At 43.3% G+C, this 25,744-nt stretch overlaps 1 protein-coding gene across 5 annotated transcripts in view; it reads right to left on the bottom strand.

Moving 5' to 3' along the window:
* Positions 1-25,744, bottom strand: part of ATP11A (ATPase phospholipid transporting 11A) — a 224,217-nt gene that overhangs the window by 13,557 nt on the left and 184,916 nt on the right. For 4 of the 5 annotated variants that reach the window (XM_073664387.1, XM_073664386.1, XM_073664389.1 and 1 more), the window contains one exon: positions 12,556-12,721. In XM_073664387.1, the coding sequence (XP_073520488.1) occupies positions 12,556-12,721 (166 nt within the window). Of the gene's footprint in view, positions 1-11,169; positions 11,259-12,555; positions 12,722-25,744 lie in introns of all 5 variants that reach the window. The other variant, XM_073664388.1, reaches the window with a different exon arrangement.

Raw genomic sequence — 25,744 nt, 5'->3', positions numbered from 1 at the left:
GTGACTCAAACATAACATTTGAGCATGCCCCAAATACTCGGCGAGCACCCGAGCATGCTCGCCGAAGGGGTTAACAGAACAAGCTCGCTCATCACTACTCTTTACCCATGCCTGCTGGAGCAGTCAGTTTTGGAGACAAGCTTGGTCCTGTGTGTTGCTAAATGTAGTACATATGTTTCCATATTTTACATGGTTCCTTCGGTCTATTCTGCTTTTGTGTACAATGGAAACGCTAATATAGTGATGTCAAAATACAAATCTGTGCCATGAAAATTGGAATGTAAGTTGCAAATTCTATAGAAACAAGATGTCTGCTTAATATCGAGAAGCTATAGCATGGAGTTAGTTTATTTTTCAAGCAAGCATGAAGAATAATCACTTCAGAACTTTTTTTTGCAGAAAAGAATTAAAGTCTTATATAATAGAAGCAGGCACAAATAAAAGTGATATCAAAGGCATATAAATCCTCCAAAGATTTTGCTGTTGTTTTCAGCCAAGCCTTCTATTCCCACAGGTAACGATCACAATTAGTGTTGAGCGATACCTTCCGATATCAGGAAATATCGTATCGGATTGGATCGGGCCGATACCCAAAAAGTATCGGATATCGCCGATTCCGATACCGGAAACCAATGCAAGTCAATGGGACACAAATATCGGAATGAAAATAAACCCTTTCTTTCCTTGTAGGTTAATTCTACATGAAGTAAAACAACTAAGAATAATGTAGAATGACATGAAAAGCCGGCAATTCATCAGCGGCATTCACCGGTACCCGACAATTTACAACAGAAAGAATAGAGCTTCACACATAGATTAGGTAGATAGAAACATGTCAGTCACATATATAAGAAGTACAGTGACAGTGTTGCTTACTGTACTTGTCATTTAGTGTAAAGGATTTATTTTAAAAAATATTAGTGTTTTCGTGCACCGTCTCTTTAAAAAAGCCGGCCGGCAATTCAGCAGCGGTACCCGACAATTTATAACAGACAGAATAGAGCTTCACACATAGATTAGATAGATAGAAACATGTCAGTCACATATATATGAAGTACAGTGACAGTGTTGCTTACTGTACTTGTCATTTAGTGTAAAGGATTTATTTAAAAAATTATAGTGTTTTCATGCACCGTCTCTTTAAAAAAGCCGGCCGGCAATTCAGCATCTGTACCCGACAATTTAGAATAGAAAGAATAGAGAATCACACATAGATTAGATAGATAGAAACATGTCAGTCACATATATATGAAGTACAGTGACAGTGTTGATTACTGTACTTGTCATTTACTGTTAAAATAAAGGATTTATTTAAAAAAAAAATTGGCGTGGGGTTCCCCTTAATTTTAGGCTCTAGCGGAGGTTAAGCAGACAGCTGGGGCAGATGTTTGAAGCCTGGGAAGGGGGTAATATCCACGGAGCTTCCCAGGCTACTAATATCAGCCCCCAGCTGAATACCTAGCTTTTATTAGCTATTAAAATGGGGGACCCCCCCAAAAAAATAACGTGGGGTCCCCCCTAATTTAATAGCTAGCAAAGGCTAGGCAGACAGCTGGGGGCTGATTTTAATAGCCCAGGAAGGGTGCCATGAATATTGGCCCCCTCCCAGGCTAGAAACACCAGCCGTCAGCCGCCCCAGAAATGGCGCATCCATAGGATGCGCCAATTCTGGCACTTAGCCTCGCTCTTCCCACTGCCCTGTAGCGGTGGCAGTGGGGTAATAGGGCTGGGGTTGATGTCAGCTTATAATGCCAGCTGACATCAAGCCCAGGTTAGTAATGGAGAGGCGTCTATAAGACACCCCCATTACTAACCCCATAGTCAAAGTTAAAAGAAAACACAAACACCCAGAAAAAAGTCCTTTAATTGAAATAAAGACACAATCCTTTATTGTTCTAAATTAAACCATACTTACCGTCACGCCCATTCCAGCTGAAGCCAACGATCTCCTGCAATAAAAGAAAAATAATAAAGCAACCTCATCCTTACCTTTCCATGGTTCCCACGACAGCTTCAGCTCTGCTACATCGAGATGACAGGCTGGACCGCAGCAGAACGCTGCCATCCAGCCTGTCATCCCGCAGACACTGAGAAGCGCAGGCATGCTTGCGCTCCTCAGTGTCTCTCTGTGACGTCATCCAGATGAGCCGAGTTCATGTCCAATGAACTCAGCTCACCTCATGCACGTCACTGACAGCGTGGGAAAATTCTCACGCTGAAGCGCTGAGTGCAGGAGAATTTTCCCACGCTGTCAGTGACGTGCATGAGGTAAGCTCATGTCCAATGAACTCAGCTCACCTCATGCACGTCACTGACAGCGTGGGAAAATTCTCACGCTGAAGTGCTGAGTGCAGGAGAATTTTCCCACGCTGTCAGTGACGTACATGAGGTGAGCTCATGTCCAATGAACTCGGCGCACCTCATGCACTTCACTGACAGCGTGGGAAAATTCTCACGCTGAAGTGCTGAGTGCAGGAGAATTTTCCCACGCTGTCAGTGACGTGCATGAGGTGAGCTGAGTTCATTGGACATGACCTCGGCTCATCTTTATGCCGTCACAGCCAGACACTGAGGAGTGGAAGCATGCCTGCGCTTCTCAGTGTCTGCGGGATGACAGGCTGAATGGCAGCGTTCTGCTGCGGTCCAGCCTGTCATCTCGATGTAGCAGAGCTGGAGCTGTCGTGGGAACCATGGAAAGGTAAGGATGAGGTTGCTTTATTATTTTACTTTTATTGCAGGAGATCGTTGGCTTCAGCTGGAATGGGCGTGATGGTATGTATGGTTTAATTTAGAACAATAAAGAATTGTGTGTTTATTTCAATTAAAGGACTTTATTCTGGGTGTTGTGTTTTTTTAAATACTTTACTAGAAATTCATGGTGGTCATGTCTAATATTGGCGTGACCCCATGAATTTGGGGCTTAGGGCCAGCTGATAATGCCAAGCTGGCCTTAACCCCTTTATTACCCAGTGAGCCACCGCACCAGGGCCCTGGATGAGTTGGGTACAGCGCCAGAAGATGGCGCTTCTATGAACGCGCCATTTTCTGGGGCGGCTGCGGACTGCAATTTGCAGCGGGGGTGGCCCAGAAAGCTTGGGTCTCCCTGCGCTGCGGATTCCAGCCCCCAGCTGCCTAGTTGTACCTGGCTGGGCACAAAAATAGGGCGAAGCCCCACGCATTTTTTTTTTTAATTATTTCATGAAATTCATGAAATAATTAAGAAAAAAAGGGCTTCCCTATATTGTTGTGTCCAACCAGGTACAAATAGGCAGCTGGTGGTTGGGGGCAGCCCGTTCCTGCCTGCTGTACCTGGCTGGACACAAATATAGTGCGAAGCCCCACGTCAATTTTTTTAAAATCATTTCAGGAAATTCATGAAATAATTAAAAAAAATTGATGTGGGGCTTAGCCCTATATTTGTGTCCAGTCAGGTACAGCAGGCAGGAACGGGCTGCCCCCAACCACCAGCTGCCTATTTGTACCTAGCCGGACACAACAATATAGGGAAGCCCTTTTTTTCTTAATTATTCCATGAATTTCATGAATTTAAAAAAAAAATACGTGGAGCTTCGCCCTATTTTTGTGTCCAGCCAGGTACAACTAGGCAGCTGGGGGCTGGAATCTGCAGCGCAGGGAGGCCCAAGTTTTCTGGGCCACCCCCGCTGCAAATTGCAGTCCGCAGCCGCCCCGGAAAATGGCGCGTTCATAGAAGCGCCATCTTCTGGCGCTGTACCCAACTCATCCAGGGCCCTGGTGCGGTGGCTCACTGGGTAATAAAGGGGTTAAGGCCAGCTTGGCATTATCAGCTGGCCCTAAGCCCGAAATTCATGGGGTCACGCCAATATTAGACATGACCACCATGAATTTCTAGTAAAGTATTTAAAAAAAACACAAACACCCAGAAAAAAGTCCTTTAATTGAAATAAACACACAATTCTTTATTGTTCTAAATTAAACCATACCTACCATCACGCCCATTCCAGCTGAAGCCAACGATCTCCTGAAATAAAAGAAAAATAATAAACCAACATCATCCTTACCTTTCCATGGTTCCCACGACAGCTTCAGCTCTGCTACATCGAGATGACAGGCTGGACCGCAGCAGAACGCTGCCATCCAGCCTATCATCCCGCAGACACTGAGAAGCGCAGGCATGCTTGCGCTCCTCAGTGTCTTGCTGTGACGGCATCCAGATGAGCCGAGGTCATGTCCAATGAACTCAGCTCACCTCATGCACGTCACTGACAGCGTGGGAAAATTCTCCTGCGCATGCGGTGAGCGTGAGAGACTCGGCTTATCGGGATGCCGTCACAGCCTGACACTGAGGAGCGCAAGCATGCCTGCGCTTCTCAGTGTCTGCGGGATGACAGGCTGGATGGCAACTTTCTGCTGCGATCCAGGCTGTCATCTCGATGAAGCAGAGCTGAAGCTGTCGTGGGAGCCATGGAAAGGTAAGGATGATGTTGCTTTATTATTTTACTTTTATTGCAGGAGATCGTTGGCTTCAGCTGGAATGGGCGTGACGGTAAGTATGGTTTAATTTAGAACAATAAAGAATTGTGTCTTTATTTCAATTAAAGGACTTTTTTCTGGGTGTTTGTGTTTTTTTTAAATACTTTACTAGAAATTCATGGCGGTCATGTCTAATATTGGCGTGACCCCATGAATTTCGGGCTTAGGGCCAGCTGATAATGCCAAGCTGGCCTTAACCCCTTTATTACCCAGTGAGCCACCGCACCAGGGCCCTGGATGAGTTGGGTACAGCGCCAGAAGATGGCGCTTCTATGAACGCGCCATTTTCCGGGGCGGCTGCGGACTGCAATTTGCAGCGGGTGGGGCCCAGAAAGCTTGGGCCTCCCTGCGCTGCGGATTCCAGCCCCCAGCTGCCTTGTTGTACCTGGCTGGACACAAAAATAGGGCGAAGCCCCACGCATTTTTTTTTTTTAATTATTTCATGAAATTCATGGAATAATTAAGAAAAAAAGGGCTTCCCTATATTGTTGTGTCCGGCTAGGTACAAATAGGCAGCTGGTGGTTGGGGGCAGCCCGTTCCTGCCTGCTGTACCTGGCTGGACACAAATATAGAGCGAAGCCCCACGTCAATTTTTTTTTAATTATTTCATGAATTTCCTGAAATAATTAAAAAAAATTGACGTGGGGCTTTGCACTATATTTGTGTCCAGCCAGGTACAGCAGGCAGGAACGGGCTGCCCCCAACCACCAGCTGCCTATTTGTACCTAGCCGGACACAACAATATAGGGAAGCCCTTTTTTTCTTAATTATTCCATGAATTTCATGAAATAATGAAAAAAAAAAAAAACGTGGAGCTTCTCCCTATTTTTGTGTCCAGCCAGGTACAACTAGGCAGCTGGGGGCTGGAATCCGCAGCGCAGGGAGGCCCAAGCTTTCTGCCCCCCTCCCCCCCCCCCGCTGAAAATTGCAGTCCGCAGCCGCCCCGGAAAATGGCGCGTTCATAGAAGCTGGATGCTGTACCTGGCTGGCATACAAAAATATGGCGAAGCCCACGTCAAAAGTTTTGGGAAAAATTAATTAAAAAATAAATAATAATTTAGGGACTGCATCTTTATTAACTCCTCAAATGTCATTTAGTGTTAAAATAAAGGATTTATTTAAAAAAAAAATGGCGTGGGATCCCCCATAATTTTAGTCTCTAGCGGAGGTTAAGCAGACGGCTGGGGCAGATGTTTGAAGCCTGGGAAGGGGGTAAAACCCACGGAGCTTCCCAGGCTACTAATATCAGCCCCCAGCTGAATACCTAGCCTTTACTAGCTATTAAAATGGGGGACCCCCCCCAAAAAAATGACGTGGGGTCCCCCCTATTTTAATAGCTAGCAAAGGCTAGGCAGACAGCTGGGGGCTGATATTAATAGCCCAGGAAGGGTGCCATGAATAATGGCCCCCTCCCAGGCTAGAAACACCAGCCGTCAGCCGCCCCAGAAATGGCGCATCCGTAGGATGCGCCAATTCTGGCACTTAGCCTCGCTCTTCCACGCTGCCCTGGTGCGGTGGCAGGGGGTAATAGTGGTGGGGTTCATGTCAGCGCCAGCTGCCATGAAGCCCAGGTTAGTAATGATGGGCGTCTATAAGACACCCCCATTACTAACCTACAAAGTGTTAAAAAGAAAAAACACACTACACCCAGAAAAAAATAATTTATTTGAAATAAAACACACCATTTTATTTAATTCTTAGTTCACTAAAAATAATAGTTACCTGTCCACGTTCCTGTGCTGATCTCCCATGCACAGCTGTCACATCTGGAGATGGTGACAGCTGTGCATGGCTGCTGTAAGCTCACACTGCCGGGAACACGTCCGCTCCCGGCAGCGGGAGCCACTGACTGAGGTCACCGGAGTGCATTCAGGCAGCGCAGCTCCGGAGACCTCCTTTACGGCAGTGCTGTACCGTGGGAATTTCTCACGATACAGCAGGGCCGTAAAGCAGCTAACCGGAGCAGCGCTGCCTGAACTCCGGTGAACCCGCTTATGCAATGACGGGGCTGCTTTACGGCCCCGTCATTCTAGCGGCGGCAGCGGTTCAGAGCGGTCACATTCTATGTGGCTGCTCTGAACTGGAGATCTTCGTGGGACACTCGTGGACTACTCCGGAGGGGTAAGGATAAGGTTGTGGTTTATTATTTTATATTTTATTACAGGAGATCGATGGCTTCGGGGAATTAGGTGTCTAGGTGAGTATAGGTGTAGTTTTTTATTTTTTACTTTATTTTAGGTGGCGATCGGCGGGGACAGGTAATGTATGAACTAATTTATTGTAGGTAACCACTGGCCACCAATGACATGTATTTAACATTTATTGGGGCACAGTAGGGCAATTTAAATAGCAGGATCAGACTGATGGGAACTACTGCTCCCATCGAGCTGATCCTGCTGGCACGAGTGGACGGGGGACAGACATAGGCCGATGGGAGTAGTAGTGTCACATCGGCCTATGTCTGCCTGCACGCACAGACACCCGCACAGACACCCGCACAAACATCGCACAGACACCCCGCACACAGACACCCCGCACACAGACACCCCGCGCACACACACTAATCATGACCGGTCTGATGGTCTGTGAGGTGTGGCTGACCTGTGCGGTCGTGGGAAAGTTCATGTGAGTTCATGCAGTCAAGCTTCAAATGAACAGCTGATCGGCATCACCTGATACCTCAGCTGTTCATTTGAAATAACCGGCGGGAAAGCGCAGCACATAACGGGAAAGCCGGCGGTGAAGTCTTTTCACTGCCGGCTTCCCCGCCCGGGTCCTTCGCTCCTTGGTGCTGCGCTCCCTGCCCGGTCCTAACTTACGATCGGGATGGGAGGTGGCGAGGGGAGCGGAGGATCGGGGTGGGAGGCTGTGGGGAAGCAGTATGGGGCTGTGTGATTGTTTAAAAGCCGGCGGCTTTTTACCGCGCGCCGGCTTTTAAACAATCAGGAGAATTCTCCCCCGCTGGGATGGCATTCTGATGACAGGCTGGATCGCGCTGCCATCCAGCTTGTCATCGTTCAGAGACACTGCAGAGCGCAGGCATTATGGGAACTTCCGATTCCGGTATTCGATATTGTAAAAGTATCGGAATTAAGTATCGGAATTCCGATACTGCGAATATCGGCCGATACCCGATATTACAGTATCGGAATGCTCAACACTAATCACAATCTGATGTATTACACTGGCAGGTAGCCATTAAACACTAATAGACACACACCCAACTAATGTACAAAGATCAACATGCGGTGCAAATAATCACCAACTTGGCTCCTTTCAAATACATTTGTTCTAAACTATAGGACTTTTGCAATAATGAACTGAATGAGTGTTATCAGCCTTTAAAGACGTATTCCTATTTAAGACATTTGTGCAATAACCACAGGATATGCCATCAATCTTCAACAGATGGGAGACATGCCTATCTCTGGATAGGGATCTGTCTTGCGCCGGTCAGAATGGAGAGGTGCCGTGTATTCACGTTTTTTCTGTTCTGAAACTGCAGAGCAAGCATGCTATATGTGGATATGTCATGAATTTCTGAGATGGGACAACCCCTTTAAGCTAACTCATAGATAACAGCTCCTTTTTCCCATAACTATCAGCTTGACTTCATACCTAACATGCCCTTTCAGTTTGGTTGAACAAGCATTCAAAGGTGCAGGTGGCAGAGGCAGAATGTAGCTTTCAGATGTGAACATAGTCTAATTTATCTTATCTATGTTGTCTTTTTGTCTTTAACAGGATACACATCTCTGAAGCTCAAATAGACAGCTAAGGGCCCCGTCACACTAAGCGATGCAGCAGCGATCCCGACAACGATACGACCTGTCAGGGATCGTTGCTGCATCGCTATGTAATCGCTGGTGAGCTGTCAAACAGGCAGGCTCACCAGCGATCAGGGGAGCAGCGATATCGTGGAAAGAATCGTTCCACGATGTCCTGCTCCCGTTACCAGCCTGCTGCAAGCAGGAGCAGGCTGGTAACTATGGTAAACATCGGGTTACTAAGTGCGCGTGTGCCCCTAGTAACCCGCTGTTTACCATGGATACCACTCTGCTACGGTGCGCGGGAGCCTCCGCGCACCGTAGCAGAGTGGTATCCATGGTAAACAGCGGGTTACTAAGTGTGTGCGTGCCCCTAGTAACCCGATGTTTACCATAGTTACCAGCCAGATCGTTGGTCCCGCTGGTCACACACAGCGATGTGTGCTGGCCAGCGGGAGGCCAACGACCAAAAAATGGTCCAGGACACTTTGCAACGATCAGCGACCTCACAGCAGGGGCCTGATCGTTGCAAAGTGTCACACACAGCGACATCGCTATGTGAGACGGGGCTTTAAGAGTAGTCCTAAGATAACCACAGTCAGCAATACTGATATAGAATAGTCTAAACCAGTGTTTTTCATCCATCGAGTCGCCATGGCCCTGGATCGAGCTAAAGGCCATTATTAATAATAATAATAATAATAATAATAATAATAATAATAATAAAACCTGTGTTTCCCAAATTTCAGTCCTCACGGCCCCCAACAGATCAAGCTTTCCGGAATTCCCTAGTATTGCACAGCTGAGAGAACTTGTTGCAGTTTCTGATGTCTTAAGAATAGCTCCATCACCTGTGCAATACTAAGGAAATCCTGAAATCATGACGTGCTGGGGGCCGTGAGGACTGGAGTTTGGGAAACATCGGTCTAAATTTGCAGCTCATGATCCAGCCTTTTGCTGCGTTCATATGAATAGTATCTCTAAATAAGGTTATATTCACACTTCCGGTGGATTTTCTATTTTTCTGATCTGTTTCAGTACCAGAAAATAGAAATAAAAGTTACAGGACCCATTCATTTGAATATGTTTTTTTTCTTAAAGGCTGTTTGTCTCCATTCCATTTGCTATCAGATTTTTGGGTGGATAAAAATTGTAGTCTGCACAACTTTTTTTCTGTCCAAAAATGGATAACAGAGGAAATGGACACTTCCCATTTTTTACTATACAGAGTATGGAAAGCAGCTTTTAATGGATAGTCATCCGTTATGCTCTCCGTTTAACAGATGCATTTTTTTTAGCACTGTGCCTGCCCAGAACATAAGTCTAGTAAAAACAGCCTTGTTCAAAACACAATAAAAATGAATACAAATAGATAAAAAAAATAAAACTAACGTTTCCATTTCTGTAGCAGATCTGTAAAATGGATGTTTAAAATTGGAAACTTTGCTTTACATTTGGTATCCTTTGGCATTTGTTTTTATCTACAACTGGATCGGTTACAAATGGATACCAAAAATACTTTAAGTGTGAATCTAGCCCGAGATAACTGGTGGCCAAACTATATGAATATAGGGGGAGAGCAATAAATATGGAGGATATTGAGAATGAAAATGTATCAGGATTACCCAAGAGTCAATATCCAAAGATTTCTATAGAATTTGATTGTTGTATGACTAGTACAACAGGATGGGATTGGTTCACTGTATGCAATGTATGAAACGTAACTTTCTTGTGTCCTCACAGTTATCAGAACTTTGCTTCTAAGAGTTCGTATTTTCGATCCGAGTGCATTCCGACAAAACATCGGATCGCACTCGGACCAATGTTAGTCTATGGGGTTGTGCACATGTTTGATGTTTTCCTTGGACCGAGTCTGTCCGACGAAAAAAAATCGCAAATTGGATCGCACTCAGCCATGCAAGTCAATGGTTCCTTCTCGAATTGAACTGCACTCAAATGACATTGGAGTGCAATCCAATTTTTACAGACTGACAGAATGGAGAAGATGGAGAATTTTTTTTTTATCCATCTTCTCGACATCAGAGAAAACCGAATCACACTCTGATCAAACTGTAATCAAACTCTGATCAGAGTGTGATTAGCATAAACAGCTCGAATTTCTCAGATGAGAGAAATCATGGTTGTGTGACCCTAGCCTAAATCTGACAAGAACTGGAATGTCTGACTGCATAATAATGACTGCAATTCTCATTCTTAGTCCTTAATTGTTGCAGTATTCGGACAACCCCTTCTCAATCCCTATGGTTCCTCCCAGTAAAATAATAACACTTATATAATCACCTCCGGTGTCGGTACCGTTACAGAGATGTCGGCACTGGCTCTCCCGAGGCTCATGTGACATTGCTATGTCATGCGATCCCTGTGGCCAATTAGTGCTTATTTCATTCTCCCCGCCTTCGGACAATTAACATATATCCGGAGGAATTAAGAGCAGCTGCTGTCTCATTTTCTCTGGATGTATGTGATTTTTCTAAAGGCGGGGAGAGTGAAGCGGCCAACGATTAGCCACATGGATCACGTAACCCAGGAGAACTAGTGCCAACACTGCTGCCAACACTAGTGGAATAACACTGCTGGGGAGTACAGGTGTTATTATTTTACTTGGGGGGAAACATACAAATTCAGAAAGGATTGTCTGAGTAGTGGACAATCCCTTTAAAGGAAAAACCTAAGAAGTCTAGTATAAAATCTCACTCTATATCTCCTGTTAATAGTGTGGCACGATATACCACATTTATAACACAAGTAAATATTACAGGACTATCCAGGTAAATGGATTCCTATTTCAAATACGGGTACCTTTAGAAACATAAACATAGAAAAAAAATAAAGTCTGGAAATCAAGAAAAAGTCAGAAAAAAGTATCACCTTTAGGTCCATTAGAAAGTTATATTGGTCGTGGTCTGAGAGAGCATAAAGATGGTGGACTGCTCAACAGAAAGGCACGGTTGTTTAGTCTGTAAGTTCCCCAGAAGGTGGCAGCAGGTGCCCACGTGCAATGTGTAAGCAAGGGAGCAGTTATTTATGCAAAGCGGGTAGGAGACAGGATAGGAAAGAAGCAGAAGGAGAAAGAAACACAAGGGAGGTTTCATTAAACACTAAAGCAATGCTAATGCATATTAGTCTAATATGAGAAAAAAGCTCAATAACCTATGTGAAGGGGTATGTTCTCATTCATCTTAGGGCTACCTTCACATGACTGGATTTTCAAGCAGCACTAGGACCAATGTTATCCTTTTTTTTTTCATGTACTGAATGTTCACATGAAATAAATAGCAACATGTTATCATGTTATTCATACATTGCAATTGTGAACTGCATTTGGTATTGTACAGGGCCTTGTCCTGCTCTGCCCTTATTCACATTGATGTTGTTTGGCACAAGGTAAGGTTTTACTACTAGAGACAGGTTAGGACTGTCCCGACTGGGTACACCTTGTTGTGGTGGGATAGCGTTTATACCTTTTTGCTTAAAAAGTAGCGTTATCTACGTACCATATGTAATTTACATGTAGTATTACTATTTACCTACTGTAGGATATATGCTCATTTTTTTTTCTAGAGTTTTGTCTGTGAAATGGCCACAGTGTGAACGTGCTCTTACACTCTGAACATATACCAGCTTATAGCCCGGCTCATTAATTTGGCTTTACTGCTGATGTATATTAGCAAATGGCATATGGATGACAATATAGATGAAAAACAGTCAGTTTACTCTGGATGAAAAACATACTTTTTCATATGCTCATGTGAACGTAGCCTTAAAGTGTAAATTAGTTCTTTTCAGCGGTCCCATTTTAAGGCAAAGACAGCAATAGTCCGCCACACTGTTTTTAGAAGAATCTTATTAACTTGTTAGATATTAGTTGTTGTGACAAATTACTGTGTGCATGTACTAAGTATTGAGCTTTTCTTTCAATGTACAGACATTGGTCACAAATCACATAATATGTAAACTTTGATGCTAGAAGCAAATATCAGTATCTGAGAATCACCTTACTAGAGTGAAACGTCTAATGCATAACTGGGAAAAGTGACTGTAGGTCTACATACTGCAAGTGCAGGCCAAGATACTGTGAGCAAATGGTGGTGTGTGTCTGCATAATATCAGTGATGCGGTAAGAGAATGTGCTACACTTGTAATATAAGCCTGACGAGTATCTAATTACTGCATGGAGTGCAATGTGAATAGTAATGTCTAAAGCAAATATTTATTAACAATTAGACTATTATTACATAGGGGAGGGTAAATTACCTGGATCCTTTCTGTTGCTGTAGGCCACATCTGTCTGCATATGACCTTCTTGAGAACATCAGGGAGGAGACTGAGTGTAATTAGGAGTATAATGCCCAGCCATGCAGGACCACTGGCCAACATTTGCATGAACACATAATACATCCTCTGATAATTGAGAAAAGGCCTGAAATAGGAAGAAAACACATTAGCCAAACACTAGTTTTTCAAATTCCGCTCGGTTTTGACGCGTTTTTGTACATCAATGAATGCTTTTTGAAGCTAAATAAAGTTATTTGGTGGTACATTGCTTAAACCCTTGGAATACCATTAGAACTTGGGCGAGTATATAAGTTAATTTCAATGATTAAAGAATGTGTCTGTTGTATTTCAAATAAAGTGTTTACTCTGTGTTTATTTAACTCTTTACTTTAATTAGGTTTGGTCATGAAAAGGTCTGATTGACACCTTGTCATCACCAACCAAAAGAGCTAGGTGTCAGCTGATCCCATACACCCAATCTCATTACCATTTACATTCATGTAATTTCTGTGGCAGCTGTAAGCTGCGATTTTTAGCCTAGGAAAGTGCCATTAGGCAAACATGGTCCCTGGCTATAATTAACAGCTCACAGCTGTTTCGTTAGCCACTGCGTCCCCACGATCAGCACTCAGCAGGGCTTTGGATGCAGCATATTTTTGCTGCGTCAATAACGCAGTGTTCTAATGCCGCACTTTTGTTGTCTGTACAAGTGAATCCACCGCATATAATGACACTTCAATCGGTCAAAATCTGCAGAGGAGACTAATATGTCCACTACAGAAATTGACATGCTGCGGGTAGCCACGATCAGGAGCAGCTGCAGGTTTGACGCTGCATGTTTATACAGTGGATGGGATCTCTAGAATTCCCATGTCCACTATGCGTGCATCAGAGGCTTTGGATAACCTGTGGACACTGATATGCACCGCGTCTTTCAGGACCGCAACATGTCAAATTCTCTTGCGGAGTCGCTAGTCTCCGCAACTGAAATTTGACCACTAGAAAGTATTGAATGTGGTAAATACGCATGGTTCACATGTGGATTTACTTGCATTTAATAGAACGCAGCGTTTTGGACGCAGCAACAAATATGTTTCCAAAGCGCTGCTACGTCCGGATCGTGGGCACAGAGCCTAAAATAAAAAAAGTAGAGGGAAAGCCAACCACTGGGGGCTGATATTAGTATCTGGGGAAGGGGCCACTAGCCAATAATGTTCCCTGGCTATTAATATCAGCACACAGCTGTTTGTTTAGCCTTTACTGGCTAGATTACAGGGGGGCCCCAGAAAAAAATTGACGTGGGGTCCCACTATAAAATCTAACTAGAAAACTAGAAAAGGCTAAACAAACAGCCGCGGGCTGATATTAACAGCCAGGGAAGGGGCCATGAATACTAGCCCAGCTATTAATATCACCCCTCAGCAGTCCCAGAAACAGTGCATCCATAAGATGCGCCAAATCTGACGCTTAGCCTCCGCTCTTCCTACTGCCCTGTAGCGGTGGCGAGTGGGGTAATGGGGTTGGGATTCACATCAGCCTTGTATTGGCGGCTGACGTGAAGCCCAGGTTAGTAATGGAGGGCGTCTATAAGATACCCATTACTAGATGCTGCACATCTCGTATCTTCACAGCATAGACAACTGCCTTCAGATGACCCCAAAGATAAAAGTCTAAGGGGGTCAGATCGGGAGATCTTGGTGGCCCTTCAACTGGCCCACGACGACCATTCCATTTTTCAGGAAACTGTTCATGTAGGAATGCTCGGACCTGACACCCATAATGTGGTGGTTCACCATCTTGTAAAAACTCAGGGAACGTGCCATCTTCAGTGCATAAAAGGGCAACACATCATCATGTAGCAATTTCAGATATCCAGTGGCATTGAGGTTTCCATTGATGAAGAATGTCCCCACTATCCTTGTACCCCATATACCACACCATACCATCAAGATACGAGATGTGCAGCATCCGAAAAAACGGATTCTGGAAGCCTGTGCTAGCATTTCTTCTGCGGTGTTCCTATCAGTGTGTCAAGAGTGGGAGAAGAGGGTTGCATTGACAATCCAACACAATGGGCAGCACTATGAACACATTTTATAAGTGGTCATAAACTTGTAAAAAACTCATGAAATAATAAAGTTACGTTAAAACCAAGCACACCATTGTTTTTCTTATGAAATTCTCAATAAGTTTGATGTGTCACTTGACCCTCTTCCCATTGAAAAAAATAAAGTTGGATCCAAAATGGCTGACTTCAAAATGGCCTCCATGGTCACCACCCATCTGGAAAAGTTTCCCCCCCTCCCATATACTAATGTGCCACAAACAGGAAGTTGATATCACCAAGCATTCCTATTTAATTTAGGTGTATCCATATAAATGGCCCATCCTGTAGATTGTGAGCCCTAATGGGGACAGTGCCGGTAATGCCAGTAAATTGTCTGAATTGTAAAGCGCTGCGGAATATGTTGGCGCTATATAAATAAAAAGATTATTATTAATGTGGGTTGTCACTGAGTGAGGCTCAGTGTCTCTCTCAATTATACCTAATTTGTAAGCTATACAGAACCCTTAGTTTACGCCACAAAATGGGAATTAGGCCCAGTTCACCATGTCCGAGGTGTGGTAAGGGTGAAGCCTATTTAATGCACATGCTATGGAAATGCACAGGAACTGGAATATCTTGGAAAGAGGTGGTCATTCAAATAAAACTTCGGTTAGATCCAAGAGTGTGTATTTTGGGTATTCTAGAAGAGGAGATGGACCCTGAGTCACCCATAATGATAGGTATGATTCGTAGTTTATTCCAAGATCGCAGATTACTTGCCTTACACTGAGTAGATTCCAGCCCCCCTACTACTGTAGCATTAAGACTTGAAAAAGTAGTGTATCAAAAAAGAAATGAACTGTACAAATTAAAAAAAAAAAAGATAAAATGGTTGGATACTCCAGGATTGCCTTCTAGTATGTTTGTAAGAGAATGGATGGTACAGATGTTTTCAGCACTTTTATGATGTATCTAAATGAAAACAGACAGAGGTTGCATTTGGCTGCTGAACAGAAACATATACTAATTTGAGTTGGGGGGGATTGTCAATTTTCCTTAGCCTAAAAATAGAAAATACTGTTATTTAGTATTTAGAATTTGACAATAGACTTGACTCACAGTGTTCACTTAAGAAATATGCAACTTTCAAATGATGTTATATGGATAGTGCCTTAAGAATTATTGTATTTCTTTTTAGTGTTTGTGTTTTATGTTTTGGAAAATGTAAAATGTAATGCAGTGGTTTTTTCAATAAAAATGATCTTATTTAAAAAATAATACAAGTCAGAATGGCTGAATAATCTTTTTTTAAAGGCTTTTTTTTAAAGATAATGAAAATATTAACAATTAACAACAACTAAAGAGTCATATACACTTAGTACATACAACCTCATACAAAATCATACCGGCCCCCAAGCCCACTTCCCCACCCCTGAAATGTCATTAATTAACACTCTATGAAGACATATGATGGAACTAAATATACAGAATGCTTTGCTGGGAACTCTCAAGGGTCTCCTATTGGGCAATGTCTGCTATAGCTAACCACCGTCCCCAGACCTTATCAAACTTATAAGCACATCTCCTATTTGTATAAAGGACTTTATGTAATGGAATATATTTATTAACTAACTGAAGCCAGTGGAGCATACAGGGGACTTCTGTGAATTTCCATCCCATTATAATTATTTTTCTAGTACAGAAAAAAAGAAATCTAAAAAAAAGTGTCTATCATAGGACCCATCTATAAGCTCATCTCCAATACCCAGCAGGCACACTTTAGGGGACAACACCCTAGAGAATTCAAAGTGTTCATAAATAAACAAAAGTAGCTCAGACCAGAATGGAGGAATTTTTGTTCAGGACCATATGATTGCAGAAAGGAGCCCACCGTCGTTTGACAATGAAAACGCAAATCATCCAGAGCCATCCCAAACCTCCTCAATCTTTCCGGAGTGTAATAAACTCTGTTTAGAAATTATGTCTGAATCAAACAGTCCCTAGCACTCACCACGATAGAGTATAATGTATCTTCCAACTCTCCCCATTCCTCCTCAGTCAAGTCTGGTATATCTGCCACCCATTTCACATAAGCCTTATCATAAGGCTTGACAACAGATGACTGGAGAAGAGAATATGCTTGTGTTAGGGGTTTAGGTAAATCAGAGGTCCCCAAGAACTCCTCTTATTTTGAAAAGCTTAGGGACATTGACACTTTCCCATATTGTGCATGCACTGCGTGACGAAGTTGTATGTATAGGAACTGTGATGCGTCTGGGTTCAAACCCTTGATCCGTTGAGCCACAGCCAGTTACACCTTTTCTCCAGGTGTTTATTGTCTGTTATCCTTGCTTTAGTCTCTTTAGGTTAACAGGTGTTTTCATTTGTCTGACCTATCACCTTTCGGGTGAGGCTATATATACTTTCCCCCTGGTGATATTTCCTGCTGGTGATATTCTCATTTGGATGTCCAGCCATTCTGCCATTGTTTTTGTTCCATGCCTGTGAAAGACCAGCTAGAGTTTATACCACTGCTGATTATGCTTTTCACCCTGCACCTATCTTCTGCTTCTTGTTTAGGAAGTTGGTGGCATACTGTCTAGCAGTAGGTACCTTACATTCTCATTTTGTATTTTATGGTTTGTTTTTACTCACTATGGGATCTCTTCCTATCTCAGCACACCTTCCCTTCTCTAGGTAAATTGCTAAATTGCACTCTGCTCTGTCCTACGATTCTTTAGGAGGAATATGAAGCGCTTGACGGCCTTTCAGGCAGCATAGGTTTGAGCTGCCATCGTTTAGTCGGTTAGGGCTATTACAGCCCACGTAGGAACCTCTAGGGACTGCAGAGTCAGAATCTCTAGCCTGTATAGAAGCCGGCTGGGTCAGTTGCAGTTTCTAGTGTTTTACCTATTTTTGCATGTGAGTAGTTACACACTCATAACAGGAACTTAGCAGTATCAGGAATCCCATATCTAGCTTTGAAATCCTCAAAGGCAGGTAATTCAGAGGTATGTGAGAAAATATGAATCGAGAATTTGACACCATACCTTGCCCAGAGGACCACATTAGGCAAAGAATATAAATGTGTAAGGTGAGGATTAAACCAAAGCAGCATCCTGGGCGACACCAATGACGTATCTGAGCACCTCAATATATTCTGTGCTTTTGACCACACTTTAGCTACTGTCTTTAGATGGATTGGAGCTGATGAGAGTGCATTATATCTTTAGAGTAGAATAGTTAACCCTTCTATTCAGTGGCGGCATTGCTCATGTCAATATCTATCCACCAATGGGCGTACACTAACTGAGCAACCAGAAAGTAAAACGGCTCCATGATGTTTCGGCGCTTGCAAACTAGATAAACTTATTCTAAGGGGGCCCCCTTGCTAGTTAAAGTTACCTACCAAACTTTCCAAGAGGTGAAATGTTCCTCTAGTAACCATAACCAGGGAGGAATGAAATATATATAAGAATTTGGGCAAATATCGTATTTTGTGGATTATAAGACACATCGAATTATAAAACACCCCTCAATTTTTGTAGTGCAAAATAGTAAAAAATGTATTTTTTAAAATAAAATGGTGTCCCTTATAATCTGTTTTATGTTAGGGGGCGGCAGTGGTGGAGCAGGGGTCACAGGAGCCAGGGTCACAGAAATAGGAGGTTGGCGGCGGCTGCGGCAAGAGTTGGGCGATGCTGCGTACCCCATCCTCTCAGAAGGGTTGCTGATTCAGGATCACTTGGGCGGTGGTGGCGGCAGGAGAGGGGCGATGCTGTGTGTCATCTCTTGAGATCTCGATCTGCGCATGCTCCGGCGGCCATTTTCCCTAAGTCCACCGCAGTGCTATGTACGAGAGAGAAAAACTACACTCACCACCAATTCTTCTGAGGACGGGGGCCACAGCATTGCTCCACTCGTGCTGCCACCACCGCCCAAGTCATCCTGAATCAGCGACCCTTCTGAAAGCCCGACTCCTGCCGCAGCCGCGCCAACCGCCTGTATCTGTGACCCTGCTCCACCGACGAAGCCCCCCAGGTAAAATACCATACTTTCACATTATAAGACCCATTTTTCCTCCCAAATTTAGGAAGAAAAAGTGCGTCCTATAATCCGAAAAATACGGTATATCATTTTAAAGAGATTTATGCGCCCAATAAGAGTTAGAGGGAGATGTTTGGTCTTCAGTTGCCTAAGTGTCTCTGTTATTAGAGCATCAATGTTTAATGCAATAAACTGTTCTACCATTTGTGAAACAATACTCCCCAAATACTGAAAATCATCAGCCACCAATTCACAAACATCTTGAGTTTGGCTCAGACTATATGAAGGTGATAGTGGGAAAAGAAACAATTTCCGACAAATAATCTTTAAGCCAGAAAATGACTCAAATTCATCCACCAACCTTAGGAGGGAAGTCAGGAAAGGACCGATTTCCACCAGATATACTAAGGTATCATCTGTATATAAGAAGACTTTTTTCTGTTAAGGACCCTTGGATTAAACCCTAGATGTCCCGAGCCTGCCGAATAGCCAGGGCCAATGGCTTAATGGCCACTGTGAACAGCAAAGGAAACAAGAGGCACTCCAGTCTAATCCCTCTTTGTAAAGGTAGAGGTTGTGACACCTCCAAGTTAGTTTGAATTCTTTCTCTAGGAGAATCGTATAATAGTTTAATCCAAGTACAAAAATTGGTACCAAACTTGAGGTGCGACAGTAGTGAATGCAAATATTGCCATTCAACAGAGTCAAAGGCTTTACATATATCCAGGGACATAACAAAACAGAGAGGTGTCATCACGGGCAGCTGCTATATTTAAGAATAACTGTTGAATGTTAATGTCTGTCGCTTTACCTGGAATGAATCCAGTTTGGTCAGGTTGTATTAATGATGATAGAATACAACTCAATCTCACAGCAAGAATTTTAGCTAGAATTTTAATATCCGTGCTAAGTAATGAAATAAGGCGATAAAAATCAGGAGACATGGGGTCCTTCTCTGGCCTCCATAAGACCATGACCAGCGCCTCCATCATAGAGTTAGGAAGCTCCCTTTTCTTAAAAATTGTTTCATAGATCTCAAACAAACGATGTTTAACCAAATCACAATTAGTCCTGTACCAATCACCTCCAAAACCATTGGTTCCAGGAGTTTTCCCAGAAGGTAGTGCTTTAATAGCATCTTCTATCTCATGTTCACTAATTGGGGCATCAAGTGCCTCTGTTGGCTTATGTGACAAGTACCAAAGGGGAAGGCCAGATAGAAAGGAGTTTACAACCTGGTAGACACGGTAACATTTAAAAGTGTACAAATCTTGAATGCAATTCCCCAACTGGATTCCTGATGCACAGAATGGATACAAGAGACCGGTCAGCCTGATCCAAGTATGTCAATAATTTCCCATTTTTATCCCCAACCTCAAAAATGGCAGCTTCCTTTGCCAGAATTTTCTTTTGAGTCTGCTCCTTGGTCAGAATAAGTAATTCCATCTGTGTCTGGGCCCATTACTGCTTACACAAGGGGTGAGGACTAACAAGGTATGCCTGCTCAACACTTGGGACCAGAGCCTGAAGCAATCACCATACACAGAACCAACACACATCGTACCATACAGAAAACCATGTGTAATTATCAAAAACAACATTCCCAAACAAGTAACATGGAATAACATTATTTATGGTGTACTCTGTCTAACACTAAGTAGAATAGACCTAGACCATAAACACTAACTATATAAACAACTACAGTCTTTCAGTACGTATTTGTTCTCAGGTTTTGCTGAAAGCCCCAAATCTAGGGGGCGTAGCCTGGTAGCCGAATAACATGGCTGAGTACTGAGCTCCCTCTCACCCAGAGTCGGTTCAGCGACGTATGCAGTGTTCATTCTACTTTTTATGGCTCATCCCTCTCACCTAACACCGGGCATGATGGCCCGAGGTAAAAGAAATCAGAAGAAAGACCCAAATCTGTGACCCCAGAAATAAGAGGTACAGTGGGTACAGAAAGTATTCAGAACCCTTTAAATTTTTCACTCTTTGTTTCATTGCAGCCATTTGGTAAATTCTAAAAAGTTCATTTTTTTCTCATTAAAGTACACTCTGCACCCCATCTTGACTGAAAAAAACAGAAATGTAAAAATTTTTGCAAATTTATTAAAAAAGAAAAACTGAAATATCTCATGGTCATAAGTATTCAGACCCTTTGCTCAGTATTGAGTAGAATCACCCTTTGAGCTAGTACAGCCATGAGTCAATGAGTTTAATGAGCCATTCGCAGTTTCACTGTACCGTCCATGTGTACTTACACGTGCATGGCTTAATCTTTGAGACAAGCATATGCTACTTGCAGGATCAACCAGGTAGCCCCCCAACACGACTGGACCACGTCTTGGGAATGATGCAACAAGTTTTTCACACCTGGATTTGGGGATCCTCTGCCATTCTTCTATGCAGATCCTCTCAGTCCCGTCAGGTTGGATGGTGAACGTTGATGGACAGCCATTTTCAGGTCTTTCCAGAGATGCTCAATTGGGTTTAGGTCAGGGCTCTGGCTGGGCCAGTCAAGAATGGTCACAAAGTTGTTCTGAAGCCACTCCATTGTTATTTTAGCTGTGTGCTTAGGGTCATTGTCTTGTTGGAAGGTGAACTTTTGGCCAAGTATGAGGTCCAGAGCACTGTGGAAGAGGTTTTCATCCAGTATATCTCTGTACTTGGCCGCATTCATGTTTCCTTCAATTGCAACCAGTCGTCGTGTCCCTGCAGCTGAAAAACACCCCCATAGCATGATGCTGCCACCACCATGTTTCACTGTTGGGATTGTATTAGGAAGGTGATGAGCAGTGCCTGGTTTTCTCCACACATACTGCTTAGAATTATCACCAAAAAGTTCTATCTTTGTCTCATCTGACCAGAGAATCTTCTTTCTCATAGTCTGGGAGTCGTTCAGGTGTTTTTGAGCAATTCTCTATGCGGGATTTCATATGTCTTGCACTGAGGAGAGGCTTCCATCCGGCCACTCTGCCATAAAGGCCCAACTGGTGGAGGGCTGCAGTGATAGTTGACTTTGTGGAACTTTCTCCCATCTCCCTACTGCATCTCTGGAGATCAGCCACAGTAATCTTGGGGTTCTTCTTTACCTCTCTCACCAAGGCTCTTCTCCCACGATTGCTCAGTTTGGCTGGACGGCCAGGTCTAGGAAGACTTCTGGTGGTCCCAAACTTCTTCCATTTAAGGATTATGGAGGCCACTGTGTTCTTAAGAACCTTGAGTAATGCAGAAATTCTTTTGTAACCTTGGCCAGATCTGTGCCTTGCCACAATTCTGTCTCTGAGCTCCTTGCGCAGTTCCTTTGAGCTCATGATTCTCATTTGGTCTGACATGCACTGTGAGCTGTGAGGTCTTATATAGACAGGCGTGTGCCTTTCCAAATCAAGTCCTATCAGTTTAATTAAACACAGCTGGACTCCAATGAAGGAGTAGAACCATCTCAAGAAGGATCACAAGGAAATGGACAACATGTGACTTAAATATGAGTGTCTGAGCAAAGGGTCCCCTGCAATTCTGTCAGATAATATTCAGTTTCTTCCTGAAAATGATTGCAATCACAAATTCTTTGGTATTATTATCTTCATTTAATTTGCTTGCAAGGAAAAAACACAAAAGAGAATGAAGCAAAAATCAAATCATTGATCATTTCACACAAAACTCCAAAAATGGGCCAGACGAAAGTATTGGCACCCTCAGCCTGATACTTGGTTGCACAACCTTTAGCCAAAATAACTGCGAACAACCGCTTCCGGTAACCATCAATGAGTTTCTTACAATGCTCTGCTGGAATTGTAGACCATTCTTCTTTGGCAAACTGCTCCAGGTCCCTGATATTTGAAGGGTGCCTTCTCCAAACTGCCATTTTGAGATCTCTCCACAGGTGTTCTATGGGATTCAGGTCTGGACTCATTGCTGGCCACCTTAGAAGTCTCCAGTGCTTTCTCTCAAAACATTTTATAGTGCTTTTGGAAGTGTGTTTTGGGTCATTGTCCTGCTGGAAGACCCATGACCTCTGAGGGAGACCCAGCTTTCTCACACTGGGCCCTACATTATGCTGCAAATTTTGTTGGTAGTCTTCAGACTTCATAATGCCATGCACACGGTCAAGCAGTCCAGTGCGAGAGGCAGCAAACTAACCTCAAAACATCAGGGAACCTCCGCCATGTTTGACTGTAGTGACTGTAGGGACCGTGTTCTTTTCTTTGAATGCCTCTTTTTTTTTTCCTGTACACTCTATGTTGATGCTTTTTCCCAAAAAGCTCTACTTTTGTCTCATCTGACCAGAGAACATTCTTCCAAAACGTTTTAGGCTTTCTCAGGTAAGTTTTGGCAAACTCCAGCCTGGCTTTTTTATGTCTCGGGGTAAGAAGTGGGGTCTTCCTGGGTATTCTACCATACAGTCCCTTTTCATTCAGACGCCGAAGGATAGTACGGGTTGACACTGTTGTACCCTCGGACTGCAGGGCAGCTTGAACTTGTTTGGATGTTAGTCGAGGTTTTTTATCCACCATCCGCACAATCTTGCGTTGAAATCTCTCGTCAATTTTTCTTTTCCGTCCACATCTAGGGAGGTTAGCCACAGTGCCATGGGCTTTAAACTTCTTGATGACACTGCGCACGGAAGACACAGGAACATTCAGGTCTTTGGAGATGGACTTGTAGCCTTGAGATTGCTCATGCTTCCTCACAATTTGTTTTCTCAAGTCCTCAGACAGTTCTTTGGTCTTCTTTCTTTTCTCCATGCTCAATGTGGTACACACAAGGACACAGGACGGAGGTTGAGTCAACTTTAATCCATGTTAACTGGCTGCAAGTGTGATTTAGTTATTGCCAACACCTGTTAGATGCCACAGGTAAGTTACAGGTGCCGTTAATTACACAAATTAGAGAAGCATCACATGATTTTTCAAACAGTGCTAATACTTTTGTCTACCCCCTTGTTTAGGTTTGGTGTGGAATTGTATCCAATTTGGCTTTAGGACAATTCTTTTTGTGTTTTTTCATTGAAGACAAACTAAAAGATAATAATACCAAAGAATTTGTGATTGCAATCATTTTCAGGAAGAAACTGAGTATTATCTGACAGAATTGCAGGGGTGCCAATACTTTTGGCCACCACTGTATGACCATGTCATATTTCAGTTTTTATTTTTTAATACATTTGCAAAAATTTCTACATTTCTGTTTTTTTCAGTCAAGATGGGGAACAGAGTGTACTTTAATGAGAAAAAAAGTGAACTTTGTAGAATTTACCAAATGGCTGCAATGAAACAAAGAGTGAAAAATTTAAAGGGGTCTGAATACTTTCTGTACCCACTGTAAATAGTAGTAAGGTAAAGTAGTTAGGATTTGGTGACATAAACGTAATGAGTACACCCACTGGAGCTCTTTATAACATCCAACAGTCTACACAGTCATAGAAAAAGAAGTCCGAATGATGGGGTCTTTTTCCTCAGTTATTCTCACATTGAGTACAAAGGACAGCAGGAGATGTGAAGAAACGGGTAGATTTCCCATTCACTACTCAGCTGCGCAGGGAATCAAAGTATTTATACCCCTTCTCTTGCGGCTTGGCGCAGACTTCAGCAAATTGAGTATATTGTTTTCTGACAGCAACTTAGAAACCCAGGGTAAAAGGAGTCCTGTCAGTAGTTGAACAGCACTTCACCCTTCAGGAGGATAGCCCTGAGTATGGCATCTCTGTGATGGTAATGCAATAGTTGGGCCATATTGGCCTATGAGGCCTACCAGATGGGCCTGGTCATATGGGAACTCTATGTGCTCACTCAATGGTAAAGAACGGTGAGAAGACTTCTGCACCAAACAGATTTCGATGAAGGTTACGGCATCAGTCCCTTAATTTGGCAGACTATCCTGATGTTACTTCTGAGATGATTTTCAAAATCATCTGCTCTTTCACTAGAAGCATTGATTTGTTTCTTTCATTCTGCAATTTGAACTGGCATAGGCCTCTGAGTATCCTCTACATCCGAGAGTCTGTGCTCCACCTCTGATGTGCGCTCTCTAATTTTCTGCAAGTCATGTTTCACAATCACATAGTCTTGCTGGACTTCAATCACTTTCGTTGCCAACAGGGCTTGACAGTTGTTGATGGCTGACAGAATCTGAACAAATTTCTGGTCCAAGCTTTTAGAGGAGCAAGAGGATCGTTGATGAAAATACAGTTGGGAAGGAGTTAAGAATTCATCATCTGCAGACAGAGAGAGGTCAGGTGTGAAGCCTTGCAATGCATCCGGGATACTGGATTATTGCTCCAATTTTTTAACCCCAGCAGCTGTAAAATGCAGCAACGCGCTGGCTGAAGTTAAGGAGTTATCAGCAGCAATAGTCACTTGTTCAGGGGACTTCCCAACCTTAGAATCAATATCTGAGGAACAAGGCTGGTCAAATTGGGAGGATTTCCCTTTAGTTTTTTTCTTTGTATTTGCCATAGAAATGTCAGTTGTCTCCCAGATTCAACTGATAAAAGCAGAAACCAACAAAAGGAATATATTAATAGCTGTAAAATGTTAATCAGGAAACACAGTCTTAGTTAACAATGAGTAGATGAAGTCTAATATATAGGCTGTGCTAATGTTAGACACCAGCACGTTGGCAGTATTGCACAAGAATCCAGAAAATCAAGGACAGATAAAATGGCCTCTGAGAATGTCCATAAACTTAGGACAGACAGGGAAGACTTTTCCACTGTTCAAAGCTGTAGTATTTGCAGCCGCAGGTCTGGAACACTGCTGAAGAAGGAAGCTGTGCCTGCATTGTTGAACCATTGTTAAATATGGATTAGGAGAAGCACCTGGTTTTGCTATATACTGGGTTCCACTTGAGAGGCATTAATGGAGGCACTTCACCCAGCTTTTCCTGAGTATTTCTGATGTGAATTCACAACACCCTGGGCTTCATCCCTCACTACTCTCCTCCACGACTGCACCAGGGCTGGGAGCAGGGTGGGCCGCAGCAAAAAAACACTTATCTGTGAGTAAGTACCACTCCAAAACTGCTGCAGGGTATTCCTGAAGGGAAGCTCTACTGATTCCTCCGTTCCAGTGAGAG

This window comes from Phyllobates terribilis, unplaced genomic scaffold (genome assembly GCF_046119375.1).
Source record: "Phyllobates terribilis strain yellow unplaced genomic scaffold, ASM4611937v1 Scaffold_2__4_contigs__length_985480577, whole genome shotgun sequence".
NCBI lineage: Eukaryota > Metazoa > Chordata > Amphibia > Anura > Dendrobatidae > Phyllobates > Phyllobates terribilis.
Note: the sequence above shows the minus strand (reverse complement) of the source record. Positions and strands in the feature narration are given on the sequence as shown.